This window comes from Miniopterus schreibersii, assembly GCF_964146895.1.
Source record: "Miniopterus schreibersii genome assembly, chromosome: 1".
Lineage (NCBI taxonomy): Eukaryota > Metazoa > Chordata > Mammalia > Chiroptera > Miniopteridae > Miniopterus > Miniopterus schreibersii.
In genome coordinates this window covers 83,541,019-83,556,451 of record NC_138101.1, presented here as the reverse complement: position 1 = coordinate 83,556,451, position 15,433 = coordinate 83,541,019, and the positions used below count along the sequence as shown (strand labels likewise).

The 15,433-nt window shown below is 36.0% G+C and overlaps 1 protein-coding gene across 14 annotated transcripts in view; it reads left to right on the top strand.

Annotated features, from left to right (window-relative positions):
* The window catches only part of MLLT10 (MLLT10 histone lysine methyltransferase DOT1L cofactor), a 240,939-nt gene that overhangs the window by 109,536 nt on the left and 115,970 nt on the right, over positions 1 to 15,433 (top strand). For all 14 annotated transcript variants that reach the window (XM_081133058.1, XM_081133059.1, XM_081133056.1 and 11 more), the window contains 2 exons: positions 12,297 to 12,400; positions 14,088 to 14,181. In XM_081133058.1, the coding sequence (XP_080989184.1) occupies positions 12,297 to 12,400; positions 14,088 to 14,181 (198 nt within the window). The remainder of the gene's footprint in view (positions 1 to 12,296; positions 12,401 to 14,087; positions 14,182 to 15,433) is intronic.

Below are 15,433 nucleotides of genomic sequence, written 5' to 3'. Positions count from 1 at the left end.
GAGTAAACTATGTTTTGCATACTCACAACTGTACACCTATTTTTGCCCACCCGTGTGTGTGTGTGTGTGTGTGTGTGTGTATGTGTATATATAGTGTTTTGACATTGTTTTCTAATTGTTTTTTGATCTATAAAGGGAAGAAAAGAGTTTTAATTATGCCAAAAATACAGTTTTTATTCCTGGCTCTTTACTAATGACTCTAATATTTGTGCCATAATTTGCCTCACTATTTCCATATTACTGAACATTTAGGTTTTATTGAGCTATTTTTCTGTTATAAATAAAAGCATGGTAGAAATCTTGCTTCACCAAGCCTTTTCCCCTGTGTTTTGGATTATTTCCTTTGGCTAGAAATCTAGAATTTGAATTATTATGTCATATACTATACCCATTTCTAAAGTTCTTATAATACTAGCTATAGTATTTTTATAGCTAATAATTTATGCAAATGTCCTTTTTACCCCACCATTGCCCATACTGAGTTTTTTGTTTTATTATTTTATTTTTTTTATTATTTTTATTTAAAAAAATTTTTAAAAATATATCTTTATTGATTTCAGAGAGAGGAAGGGAGAGGGAGAGAGAGAGGTAGAAACATCAATGATGAGAGAGTCATTGATCGGCTGCAGCCCGCAACCCCGGCATGTGCCCTGACCGGAAATCGAACCCTGATCGCCTGGATCCTAGGTCGATGCTCAACCGCTGAGCCACGCCCGGCTGGGCATACTGAGTTTTTTAAAGTCATTTTTAATATTTGTTAATTTGATAGTTGAAAATGATTTCTAATTAGTTTAATTTTCATCTGACTACTTGTCAGGCCATCAGATTTGTCTGTTTTTTGCCCATTTATCTCTTAAACTGTTAGGTTTCTTAAGTTATGAGCTCTTTAAATCATTATACTAAATTTTTGCCTGTATATACCATAATGCATTTTTCCTCCTTGCCTTTTAGTTTTGCTTTTCTAAAGAAAGTACTCATAGACACACAATTATGCTTTATAGGTTTTTTTTTGGGGGGGTGTCAGATATACAGGATGATTAAGAATTTGGAATCTTTTAAAAGTAATTAGGTTATGTAAGAACATACAGCATGCACCAAATTATAATATTATTATTTTTCTGCACTTGTAATGCAGCGATCTTTCTCTGTAAAACAAATTTCCTCACATAAGCACAGAACAGCATTGTAGGACTAAGGAAGTTATGTATCTCAATCCTATTACCATTCAGCATAATTTCAGGAAATTGACAGAAATAGCTGCAACCCTTACTCTGGCTCATTTTTTCACAGGTGGCTAATATCTGATATATATATATATATATACATATATATATATTTTAAAAATATATATATATATTTAAATATATCTTTATTGATTTCAGAGAGAGGAAAGGAGAGGGAGAGAGAGAGAGATAGAAATATCAATGATGAGAGAGTCATTGATCGAGCCCGCAACCCGGGCATGTGCCCTGACCGGGAATCGAATCCCGATTGCCTGGATCCTAGGTCGATGCTCAACCGCTGAGCCACGCCCGTTCGGGCAATATCTGATATTTTTTATATGCTGGAAGTGAGATATATAAGGCAAAATGATAACTTATGCAGATTTCAAAGTCACATGGAAGATGAAAATGACTGTTCATTGTCAAAGGCTATTTTTTAAGGGTGAAAATCCAATTGCCATAATGGTTACATTGGTAGTATTAAAAACCAAAATGCTGAAATTAAACATGTAAGGATCTCCAGAAGCTAATGTCTTTTGTGCCATAATACACACATGGTCCATTATTTTTTTATGAAGCAAATAACAAATAGTGGTTGAATCACATATCTGGATATGTTGGCTGAGTGGTTTTTCTCACAACTGTGGGAAGACTGTGACAATATGTTATTGTCGGCCAGGCCTCTGCCTTTATCCATCCTGCAGCATTGAGGGAGGATCCTTCATGGTCATCTTCCGTACTGCTGGTTTAGACATCCTGTTCAGTCAAATTAATTTTTTTAGACAAATTTATATTGAACTCAAGTAAAAATTGATTAACTTGTTAGAAAGGGAAGTGGCAAGGTGACAAAATATGTGCAGGTTCAGAGAGGGAGCGGGGAATAGAGGGGTTATGTAGGTTGGGAGATAGCTTATATTAGTATTTTATTTTAGATTGATTTTTTTTCTTTTTTATTGAATTTATTGGGTGATATTGGTTAATAAAATTATATAGGTTTCAGGTGTACAGTTCTATAACACGTCTGTACATTGTGTGTTCACCACCCCAAGTCAAGTCTCCTTCCATCATCATTTATTCCCTCATGCCTTCTTCTACCTCTCTCCACCCCTGTTTTCCTCTTGTAATCACCATACTGTTTTCGTGCCTGTGAGTTGTTTTTTTCCTTAATTACTTCACCTTTTTTGTGGAGGCCCCCAACTCCCCTCCTCTGATAGCTGTCAGTCTGTTCTCTATGAGTCTGTTTTGTTTGTTCATTAGATTCCACATATGAGTGAAATCATACCGTACTTGTCTTTCTCTGACTGACTTATTTACTTAGCATAATGTTCTCCAGGTTCATCCATGCTGTTGCAGAGGGCAAGGTTTTCTTCTTTTTTACAACCGAGCTGTGTAAGTGTACCACAGCTTTTTAAAAAAATCCTCACTCAAGGATATGTTTAGAGAGGGAGGGAGAGAGAGAGAAAGAAACATCAATTGGTTGTACATGCCCCAACGAGGCATTGAACCCAAAACCTTTTAGTGTATGGGATGATGCTCCAACCAATTAAGCCACCTGGCCAGGGCTGTACCACAGGTTTTTTATCTGCTCATCCACTAATACATACTTGGGCTGCTTCCAAATTTGGGCTGTTATAAATAAGGTTGCAATGAACATGGGAGGGGTGGTGTACATATATTCTTTTGAATTAGTGTTTTTGGGTTTCTTTGGATATATTCTCAGAAGTGGAATCTCTGGGTTGGAAGGCACTTTCATTTTTAATGTTTTGAGGTAACTTCATACTGCTTTCCACAGTGGCTGCACCAGTCTGTATTCCCACATAGTCTTTTAAAAGGTAGAAAATTGGAAGTTTTATTTCATAGGGTCATATAAACATGTCTTTTTGTAATTGCAAAGTATAGCATGATCAGTGTTTCCAGATAGAAGGAAAAAAACAATGTTTAATAAGAAAATAAGGATACATTTTGGGTCTGAAATTGGAAAAATGAGGCTTTATCCCATTAACAGTAATGTTCAGCAGTGCTTAGGTAATAGAAGACCATGAAATAGTGTCAAATGGAAGCAGAACACCTAGCAACAAGTTGTAATATTGATTAGGTTTACTGCTGCTGGTAAGGATTTTTCTCAAATTATAGAACACACAGCTTGCCATTCTCTCCCACCTCCATAATAGCTCTAGTTTTTTTTTTGTTGTTGTTTTTTTGAAAGTTCAAAGCATTGACTTGCTCTGAAACTGTGACCACTTGAATTCCCATATAGTATACCATCTGACCCCCTTTTTAGGGGATAAGTCAAGTGCCTTTTGTACTTACCACCTCTTCCCACAGTGATGAGGAGATAAATAAATGCATCTTAACTGCACAAAAGTCTGGGTTGAAGTAGGCTACTGAATTGGTATGCTGTGTGTCTTTAGGGGCATATGTATCTTTAGAAGAGTATAAAAATAACTGATTTTTTTTCCTACAAATTGGTTTTATTTTTTTAAAGTGTTGAATATTTTGTCACCTCTTCTCTTGTGTTTTCTTCACATAAAAGTTTGATTGGGATATTTTACCTTTATCTAAATTCTCGATTTCTTTTGTGCCTAATATAAAGAACATTTTTGGGGTTTATTTCTAATTCTTTTCAAATATTTTCTAATTTGCTTACTTCTGCTGCTGTAAAGTTTTAATTTTTATCTTTATTACTAAAACATTATTTCTTTTGTTTTAACTATTTTGTAAATTGCCGTATGTTTAAAATAATATAATGAAACCAACCAACCCCCACCCCATCCACACACACACACACACATTGGTCATCCAGCTCTAAAACATTACCATATCATAGCCAGTTTTTCATACAGCTTCTGTATTAGTTTCCTAGGGATGCTATAACAAAGTACCACAAACTGGGTGGCTTAAAACAACAGAAATATGTTCTCTCAAAGTTATGGAAGCTAGAAGTCTGAAATCAAGATATTGACAGAGCTGATTTCTTCTGAAAACCCTGAAGGAGAATCTGTTCCATGCCTCTTTCCTAGCTTCTGGTGATGGCTGGCAATCCTGGTCATTCCTTGGCTTGTAGATGCATCACCTCAATCTCTGCCTTCATCCACATGGTGTTCTTCCTTTGTCTCTGTGTTTTTATGTGGCCGTCTTCCTATAAGGACACTAGTCATATTGGATTAGGGGCCGACCCTACCCCACTATGACCTAATGTTAACTAATTGTACCTGCAGTGACCTGATTTCCAAATAAGATCACATCTGAGATACTGGGGGGTTATTAGGACTTCACATAACTTTTTGAAGGGGATACAGCTCAACCCATAGTAGCCTGCCATCTGCCTCTGTACCCCCCCTTCATGTTCTTACAACTTGAAAAATTCTTTCATTCTGTCCCAACATCTCTCAAAGTCATAGTCCATTCTAGCATCTACTCTTAAGTTCAAAATCTTATCTTAATATAATAAACTCAGATATTCCAAATATCATCTTCTGAATCCTCTAAATCAGGCATGGGTGTAGTCCATCCTAAGACAAAATCCTTTTTGATCTGTGAACCTGTGAAATACAGAAGAGTTGTGTGCTTCCAAGATACAGTGGTGGCACAGGTATAGTATAGAAGTTTCTATTTCAAAAGGGAGAAATTAGAAGGAAAAGGGGATTAGTGGTCTAAAGCAGTTTTGTAATTTAGCAGAACAAATTCCATTAGGTTCTAAGACCTGAGAATAATTCTATGTGGATTGATGATCTGTCTTCTGAACCCATTAGGGTGGCCCTGCCCCTTAGTCTTCTTCGGATGATACCTTATATATAAATTGAAGGCTAGAGTATTGAGTTTTTGGTTCCATGATGTTTGTGTTCCATCCTTACCTTTCAGCTGTATTGTTCACTACGCCCCAGAAGGTGGTTTCTCTCTGTGCTCTAACCATTACCACACTTTTGCCCCTCCCTTGGTGTTAGATTGCTGTTGTTTGTTATTTGATGTCTTGGACTTGGCATTTCTCTATTGTTTTGGTCCAGCCTCAGTTTTGGTGGACTCTGTATATCTGGCCCTGAGGGATTCCCCTTCTTCTTAGGACATACTTTGCTTTGTGTCTGTGGAAAGACTTGTGAGAGAGCTTCCTACCCCTTTTTCAGCCTAGAAGACCTTTAAAACTATTGCATTGGCAGCTGGTCCTAGGGTTGGGAATTTTACTTGCTCCTTGCCTAGGGGGTAAAAGATTTTTTTCCTTTGTCATCCTAACCATGGTGAGTCTTTATTCATGCCATGGGCATGACAGGGTTTGCTGCCAATCCCCTAGATTCTTAAGGCTTTTGAAAGGAGTGTCTGGGCAAGAGGTAAGATTTCATAGCTTCTCTTAGTGGTGCTTGATTCCTTCCTTTGTGCCTGCCCCACCAAGGGGTATTCTTTCTGGTTGTTTTGTCTCCTTGCTTTCAGTCTTCCCCATGAGCTCCTTGTAAAAGTTTGTAGAATAGAGCCTGTGGGTGAATGTGAACATTTCTTCTGTCTATGGTTGCATACTAGCCCACAGTCAACCTTTAGAAATTTGTTAAAATTTTAGCTGAAAATTTCCTCTTTTCTTGTTTTCCTCCCTTATTCTATCATTGGATAGTCTGAGTGTCTTGTGGTTCTTAGTGAGTTGTGGGGGAAAGTGCGTCTCTCTTTGGAATTGAGGCTACTTGGTTGTCTTGGAACTGCAAATTTTTTATTTTTATTTATTTTTATTTTTGAAAAAACATGTCTTTATTGACTTCAGAGAGAGGAAAGGAGAGGGAGAGAGAGAGAAACATCAGTGATGAGCGAGTCATTGATTGGCTGCCTCCTGCACACCCCGACTGGGGATCGAGCCCGCAACCCGGGCGTGTGCCCTGTCTGTGAATCGAACCCGATCACCTGGATCCTAAGTCGACGCTTAACTGCTGAGCCACGCCCAGCCGGGCGCAACTGCAAATTTTTTATATTTTCAAGAAGAGTTATGATTTTCAAGTTTAAATGGCTTTTTGTTAAGTTTGGCATAATATTCTTTAAGCTTTCTACTTCTTAGTAGGGTTCGAATTTGGCCCCTGTGTTCTTTTGATATAAACACTGTTTCTTCTATTTAAAAAATTAGGTCAAAGTATGACTCCCCCCCCCTAAAATGTGAACACTTTCATGCTGTGAATTTGCCTCTGAGTTTAGCTTTATTCATATGTTTGACATTTTATATAGATGTTATTTTGCTGTTTGAGAACATTTCCTCAATAATCCTCAGGCAGTTTACAGTTTTCTTCTTGCTTTAATAGCTATTTAATGAGAATTTTTAAATGATCAAATCACAATTTTCCTACTTTGATTGATGTGTCTTGGGGCTCTGTTGTTAGATGCATATATATGCTTATAATTGTTATATCTTTCTGATGGATTGACCTTTTTTCGTTATTAGAAAATATTCCTTTTTGTCTTTCTGTTTCAAAGTCTTTTTTATTTTTTGTCTGATATAACGATAACCATTCCAGCTGTCTTCTGCTTTTCCTTTGCATAGTAAAATTTTTTCATTCTTTTACTTTTAACTTACTTGTACCTTCAAATCTAATGTATACCTCCTGTGGACAGCATATAGAACTTGTTTTTTTAAATCCATTTTTAATCCATATTATTAATATGGTTGGATTTATGTCTGCCGTTTTACTTCTTGTTTTCTTTGTCTTGTAATATTTTGTTTTTCTTTTTCTTTTATACTACCTTCTTTAATCTTAAGTGTATATTTTCTTGTGTACCATTTTTATTCCTTTCATGATTTTTAAATTACATTTTCTTGGATAAGTTTCTTAGTGGTTGCTCTAGGGCTTACAGTGTTCATCTTAGCAGAATCTACTTAACTCCAGTAAGATGGAGAAAATTCATTCCTATATAGCCATTCCTTTCCCCCTTTGAGCTATGATTATTACAGATAGTATGTCTGTATTTACTATAAACCCAATAGTACATGGTTAAAATTATTGCTTTATATAATCTTACGTCTTTTAAAGGAGCTACGAGAGGGAGATTTATTTATAGAGTGCATGCATGTGTGTATGTATATATCCTACTTACCATTTTTATTTCCTTACTCCAGTATAGCTTTATTCACACCCTCTTTAACTGTGTTGTCATTGTCAAATATATTACATTGTTTTGTGCAATTGCTTTTTTTGTTGTTAATCCTCACCCAAGGATACTTTTTCCATTGATTTTTAGAGAGAGTAGAAGGGAGGGAGGGGGAAAGAGAGAGAGACCAGTGTGAGAGAGACACATACATCAGTTGGTTGCCTCCCGCAGGTGCCCTGACCACATCAGGGATTGAACCTGCAACCCAGGCACGGGCTCTTGACTGGGAATCTAACTCACAACCCTTCGGTGTGCAGGCTGACCATCGAGCCACACTGGCCAGGGCTCATGCAGTTGTTTTTTAAATTAAGAGAAGAATAAGAAAGAAATATTTAATTAAACCATCTTTTATCGGGTCTTTTATTTCCTACATAACTACCTATGTCAGAGTTCTCCATGTGTTCTTTTTTTTTTTTAAATTGAGTTTATTAGGGTGACATTGGTTAGCAAAACCATATAGGTTTCAAGTGTACAACTCAATAAAACATCATCTGGCCCGACCGGCGTGGCTCAGCGGTTGAGCATCGACCTAGGATCCAGGCGATCGCAGTTCGATTCCCTGTCAGGGCACATGCCCTGGTTGCGGGCTTGATCCCCAGTTGGGGGCGTGCAGGAGGCAGCCGATCAGTAATGACCTTCTCATCATTGATGTTTCTCTCTCTGTCTCCCTCTCCCTTCCTCTCTCTGAAATCAGTAAAGGTATATTAAAAGGAAAAAAATAAAATAAAACATCATCTGCATATTGCATCATATGTCCATCACCCAAAGTAAAGTGTTTTTCTGTCCCCATTTATCCCTCTTTGACCTCTTCCACCTCCCCTCACCCCCTTTCCCTCTGGCCATCACTGTATTGTTGTCTGTGTCTGTGTGTTGTTATTTATTTTTGCTTAATTCCTTCACCTTTTGTTCTCCCAGCCCCTAACCCCTACCCCGACTCTCTGCTAGCTGTCAGTCTGTTCTGTGTATCTATGCTTCTGTTTCTATTTTGCTTGGTAAATTGTTTTGTTCATTAAATTCCACATATGAGGGAGATCATACGGTATTTGTCTTTCTCTGATGGGCTTATTTCACTTAGCACGATATTCTCCATTTGTGTGTTCTTTTTAATTGGTCTATTTTATTTATTTTTTTAAATTTCAGCTTTTCTGGGGTATAATGGACTGAAGCTCTCTGTGTTTTTTTTGGTGTGTGTGTAGATAGATTTCAGTTACTGTTTTGCATTACTTGGTTTTAGCCTAAAGAATTTTCTTTAATATTTCTTCTTAGGTTTGGAGAACAAAGTGTCTCACTTTTTCTCTGAGAATATCTTTATTTCACCTTCATTTTTGCAATATAGTTTTGTTGGATATAAGATTCTTTGTTGATAGTTTTGTTGTTTCAACATTTTGAATATGTTTTCCCACTGCCTTCTTTCCTCCATTATTTCTAATGAGACCTCAGGTGTTAATTTTATTATGGTTTCCTTGTATGTGATGAATCACTTTTCTCATATTGTTTTCAAGATTTTCTGTTTATTTTTGTCCTCTTTCATTTTGAATGTGGATTTTTATGTGTTTATCCTGTTTGGAATTTGTTAAGCTTTTGGATTATTGTTTTTCATAAATTTTGGGAAGTTTTTAGCCATTATTTCTTCAGATACAATTTCTGTCCCTTTTTTCACTCCTGGTTTTCTCGTTATATATATGTTGGTGTACTTAATGGGTGTCCCACATTTCTCTGAAACTGTTCTTTAGGTAGTATAATTTAAAAAATCTGTTCTTTAGATTGTATAACCTCTACAGATCCTATTTTTAAGTTTGTTGTTGTTTTTTCTACTGCCAGTTCAAATCTGTTGAGCCCCTTTAGTGAATTTTAAACTCTAGAATTTCCATTTGGTTGAAGGTCTTCTAAGTCTAACGTCTGCCCGCCCTCCCCCCCCCCCATCCAAAAGCAGTTTCAAATGCCTGTTTTTTTTCTTGTGCATGGATGCACTTTCCTGTTGCTTTGTATGTCTTGTAATTTTTTTTCTCAAAAACCATACATTTTAGATAATACAGGGTGGGTCAAAAAGTAGGTTTACAGTTGTTCATATGGAGAATAATACAGTAATTAATAATACAATAATTAATAAATAATGAATAAACTCACGTACTCCCAACTGTAAACCTACTTTTGCCCCTCCCTGTATATTATAGCCAGTCGGAAGAATAATTCTTTCTTCCCCTTGTGGGTCCTATTGTTTGTTTGCTCAATTATTTGTGTAACAGTTTGGCTAGATTAATTCTCTGATGTCTATTTTCCTAGCAGTGTATGGCCTCAGATGGCCTTACTCAAATGTCTTTCCTTTTTTTTTAGAGAAAGGAAGGGAGAGAGAGAAACGACATCCAACCAACTGAGGCACTGAGCCACCTGGCAATCCTGGCTTCTTATGTTGCCTTTGGGTCAACATAAACCATTTATTATTCAAAGATTGTGTTTAAGCCCCCTTAGCTAGTTAGATTTTAATCCTTTGCCATTTCGTGTGTGTGTGTGTGATTTAGATTTATTTTCCAAGGAGTTCACCCAAGGTTCTCTTTTCAGTCCTTTCTGAGAGCATGCAGCCTTGAGCATGCACAGTCTTTTAGACCATCAGGTATGAGTGTGATTTTATTTTTAAGTCTGGATTCTTAGTTAGGAGTTGCCCTAAGAGTAACCGGTTGTTCAGCTAGTTTTTGATCATAAGTTATACTAAAGCCTCTTGACCCTCATTGATTGATGGCTTTGTGTGTGCCTTTATGGAATGCTTTTAAATTTGCCCCAAATCCCACTTCGATTTCTCCTGATTGGGTGCAGCCTAGTTCACGTGCATAGCCTTTTGGACCCCCAGAGAGGAGCATGATCCTAGGAGGGCCCTTATTTGCTGTCTTTCTCTGATTCTCTCTGCTAACCTTCTGGCTGGAGGTGCCAGTCCTAACTTAATTGCTCACCACCTCGGTGTTTTTGACAGTGCCCTTAGGCATGAACTTCTCCAAGCCCTGTTCCAAATAAATAAAGTCAGTCCTCTCAGGCAGAGCTGCTGAGCTATTTGTTCTTAAGGCTCATAGGACAGAACCTCTGTGATACTGCTCTGGAGCTGGGAATGGGGACAGCACTCTGCTTCTACAGAAGAGTCACCTGCATTCTTACAGGGTGCTAGGAGGGAAGGGCATATAGTACCTGCTGGCTTCGTATCACAAGTTGGGGAAGTGATGACAGAACCTCAGGATTCTTGGCCTCTTATTAGGTGCGAGTTTATGAGTGGGAGCTACTAGGGATGAATAGAATGAGAGTCACTGGAGACTTGGCCTTCCTAGGGTAAAATTATAGCCTTACACAAGGAGCTGGGGTGAGAAGGAGTCATCATCATCTTGATCACACTCAATAGAAGGGAACTTCCATCACAGGCATCTAGCTGTGTGTGTGGAGGCGAGGTGGGGGTAATAGGAGCAGATCATGACTCAAATGTCACAGACACTGTTCTTATTGAAATTTAGTAGATTTTCTTGAATAAAATTTTCTCTGTTGCATGTCTTTAGGACAATTTTTAGAGCCTTCAGACTCTTGTTTTTCACCTGTGAAATGATTGATTCACTAGGGAGAAGCTCGGTGGAGCCCTTCACTGTGCCATTCCAGTAGTCTGGACGTCCTACCTCTTTTTTTTGGTTTGTTTAAAAAAAAAAGACCCATTGTAATTATTACTTTTATTGAATGGTCAAATGATGGTGTCTTTTCACTGTCAGCTCTTTGGAAGTTACTGAGGTATTCTTTGAGGCCTATTTGTATATTTTCCCAGAATTTCAGTATCTAAAATGTTACTGTTTTAGTCAGCTCTGTCCTTTTCTTTTTTAGTCTTCTTGGTCATTTTTAGGCTAAGAAATGTATGTTACATTCTACCATTGTAATTGTTTGAGACTTTCTTCTTGTAATTTGAACAGTTAGACATGTTCTTATTCATTATGTCTTGGTTTGTTGTAACTTGGGACTTTTTATAGGTATAAAATAATTTCTGTAATTCAGTTCAGTCTGAATCCTTATTTTTCAAAAGGATTTGATATTCATTTACCTGACTAGATATTAGGCTATTTTGGTAAATATTGTTGAATGGTGTTATTAGGTACCACAGTGCATTGTGGGGGAAATCTCTCTAGCTCTAAAAATTCATGTGATCCTATTGAAGTTGGGTAGGTTATATCTTACTATTGTTCAGAAATTGGTCTCATTTTAGAAGTGCATCACCTGATTATATATGTAGTTAGACATTAATTTTTGTATACTCAACTTCTAGTCAGCTGATAATTTTATTCGTTATACAGATACTTGTAGATTGCCATTTATATAATTCAATCTTTCATGAATAGTGGTACTGTCTATCAGCTATTTTCATTTTGGAAAAGGAAACGGATATCAGTCAAAGTTGCTAGGAGTTTCCATTGGCTAATATCTCTTAGGGGCATCTCTGACTTAGCTAAAGATTCTTGTGGACAGTTGGAATGGCTTAAACCTTGCTCACTCACATAGGATTGTCTTTTATCTCTTAGCTCCCAACTACTTTTATCAAATTCCCTTAGATATGCTTACTTCTAAAAGAAAGGAAGGAACAAAATTTCTTTTTACAGCCTTATAACAGGAATCAGTTCAATATTGGTGAGGAGGTTTTAAGACTGAGGTGTGATAGACTATGGTTTTCGTCTCTCGTCTCAGTGCCTGTGAGGATTCTTTCTTATCTTGCAGGGGTTTTGAGTCTAAGGAAAACACTGCCTTCATGAAATCCTAGGTCTATTTATACTTCCTTGTTTATGTTTTCATGTTTGTAAAAATTATCGTCAGAAAAAATGAATTCATGTTTGAAGTGAAGTTAGATAGTAAACCATGATCTTAACTTCTGAAGATAAGTGTAAAATTCAGATTCCTGCAAAGTACTTGTAAGGTTTTGTTTCATTTTTGTTTTCATTTCTGTATCCTAAGACTTGCTACATTTGTGATGAACAAGGAAGAGAAAGCAAAGCAGCCACTGGTGCTTGCATGACATGTAATAAACACGGATGTAGACAGGCTTTCCATGTGACATGGTAAGTATGTTTCCATAATTGTACAGAAATTGGGTATACTTTGAAAGATTTAGTTAGGTGTCCAAATATTATTTACAGTAAATTTTATTGGGATAGTTTCTGTGTTTAGATTTACTTATTCATAATAAATATAGTTCTAATAATTGAATGTTATTTACCAGAGTGAATTGTCAGTAGGTGGATCCTGGTTCTAAGGTCCCTTATTCAGTTTCATTTTGTTTAAAATATTAGTGTTGGTTACCTACCCTTTGATTTGTTATTAGGATTAAAAGAACTGATGTGGGTAAATTTTATGCAGTGCCAGAAAGGATTTAATGAATGATAGTACCATTTCTTTGCTGTCTGTGTTTTAAGGTGGAAAAAGCAATCCCCATCATTATTATTATTATAGTGGCTTCTTCTTAAAAAGTTACTTAGATGGTTTTTCAGCATAAAATTTCAACAGCAAAAATTACCCTAAAATAGTCAACATAATAGTAGTTCAAAATAAAAGTCTGCAAATAACCATTTAGTTAACAATTTTAAGAATCAGTCTAGCCCGGCTGGATGTGGCCCAGCGGTTGAGCATTGACCTAGGATCCAGGAGATAGGGTTTGATTTCCAGTCATGGCACATGCCGGGGTTGCGGGCTCCATCCCCAGCAGGGGGCGTGCAGGAGGCAGCCGATCAGTGACTCTCATCATTGATGTTTCCCCCTCCCCCTCCCCTCCCCCTCCCCCATCTCCCCGTCCCCCTCCATCTCTCCCTCTCCCTCCACCTCTCCCTCCATCTCTCCCTCTCCCTCCATCTCTCCCCCCTCCCCCTCTCTGAAATCATTAAAAATATATTAATAAAAAAGAAAAGAATCAGTTTATATTTAATAGCCAATATAGGTATATACTTTATTTCCTGAACTCTTACTGGGTGGATTTATATGGGAAATGGGAGGGGAAAAATATATATATATATATTTTTTTCTTTCTTCAAATTTCTTTTAATACTGTTGTTAATTTTTAATTTTCCAAGTTCATTTTTTGGGTATGAGATATATACTAATCTGTAATTTTGGAATGTTAAAAGTGGGAGATTAAATTGTGATCATGATTATAAACTTTAGCACTTTGTATTTTTAAAGTATATAAATATCATAACTTTAGGTTTCAGTTCCATTTCTTCCATTGTTTTTGATCGAAAAACACAGCTTATGTTTTTCTTGCCTACTGGTACTGTGCTATGACTTGAAGCATTTTCCTTCTAACAGTATATAATCTTCATCCATGGGCAAATACCATCACATTTCTTTTCAACCCCTTAGAGGCTTGGTCTTTTAATTTATACCTCTGGTACAGATTGGAAAAGTAAAATGAAGTATTAATTATTGGGGGTTGGGGTGGTTCTTAAAGAATTTGTTGTCTGTTTTGTGTTAAAACATGTAAAACATGCATAAATCTTCATCTTTGTTAGAGATGGGTGAAAAGTTTATATTAGACCATAATTATAACTTTAAAAAAAATATCAACTACACGTTGGGGTGAAGTGTACTTGGTCACAGCCAGAATAAAGCCCTTTATCTTCCTTTTTTTTAATTAGGAGGTCTAAGATTTTTCTTACAAATCTTAACATTCTTGGAAGAGAATTATCGTTTATTTATATATGTATATATATTGTGGTTTGAAATGTTATTGATATAGTTGGCTTTTATTTTCAGTGCTCAGTTTGCTGGACTACTTTGTGAAGAAGAAGGGAATGGTGCAGATAACGTCCAATACTGTGGCTACTGTAAATACCATTTTAGTAAGCTGGTAAGAATTTAATATTAAAATGCTAAGTGATTAGTTTTGACAGTAAAGTTGACTCTTTTTAGAAAGGCATAATAGCTATTTTCCTTTGATTGTTGCTTGAGATTAGGTTTGCTTAGCATGTTCTTCATTGGGGATGAAAAAAGATCTAGTAATTTTAAAAGATTTTGCTTTTCTTCAGTTCATTTATACAGATGAATATTCTAAAATTCCAATTTAAAATATATATTAATGATTAATGGTAAATGTTGGTGTATGTTTAGTAGGAAAAGCAAATGTTTAAAGAACTCTGTAACTCAATACTATTTTCAGTTAATTTGATTTTTAACATTTATGTATTTTACATTTTGTGATTATCACTTGTTTCTCATCTTTTTGCTTTATTACTATTGCTATTTATTTCTATGTATGCATTTATTTACTAGGAGATAGTAAAACTGAAATAAGGCTGTTTTCTAACTTCTTAAAGATCTTGAAAAAATATATTTAGGTACAATTTTGGGGAATATTTTAGATTTGATCAGTCTTTACTGTTACACAATAGCATGGATGACTAAGTAATATTTGATTAGCTGTTAACTATTTTGTGTTCATGTCCTTTGAAGGATTGATGTTTCTTTAATGTCCCAAGTGTCTTTTTCTCAGGTCTCATTGATAACAATCAGATATGTATATGGAAGTTTAACGATTCTTTGTTTTCCTTTAGTGTCTTTTAAAAAATTAAAAAAAAATTTTGTTACCTTTCCCTTGTGGATGGGGCCCCTTCCTTCCTTTCTGCCTTCCTTCCTTATAGATAATATCATTAGGGGCCCCTTTCTCTTGGAATGAATAGCTCATAACTCTAATATTCTGATTCATGCATATGAAATACTTAAAAGTATGTATATATATGTTTGGATATTGAAGACTGATGTATTTTAATGACTGACAAAGAATACTGAAGTGTGTAAGAGAAATTTTGAGGTAGTAAAATTGAAAATTTGGCAGCTTGAATGTTAAAAGCATGCTGGAATTTTCATTTTCTAAATGAGAGATGATAATAGATAAAATATAGAAATAAAGAAAATGGATTTTGAAGTTTATATAAATAGAATTTTGTCATTGCTAGTTATTGACATGCTGTTCTTCCAGTTGCTGGTAGGGGAATAAAAGGTCTGTTTAACACTTCAATAAGATTGTATAAGCTCTGTATATTTGCATGGAATTTGAGCACCTTTATAGTCTTTTTTTATATAGTTTAAACTAATTAGTTATG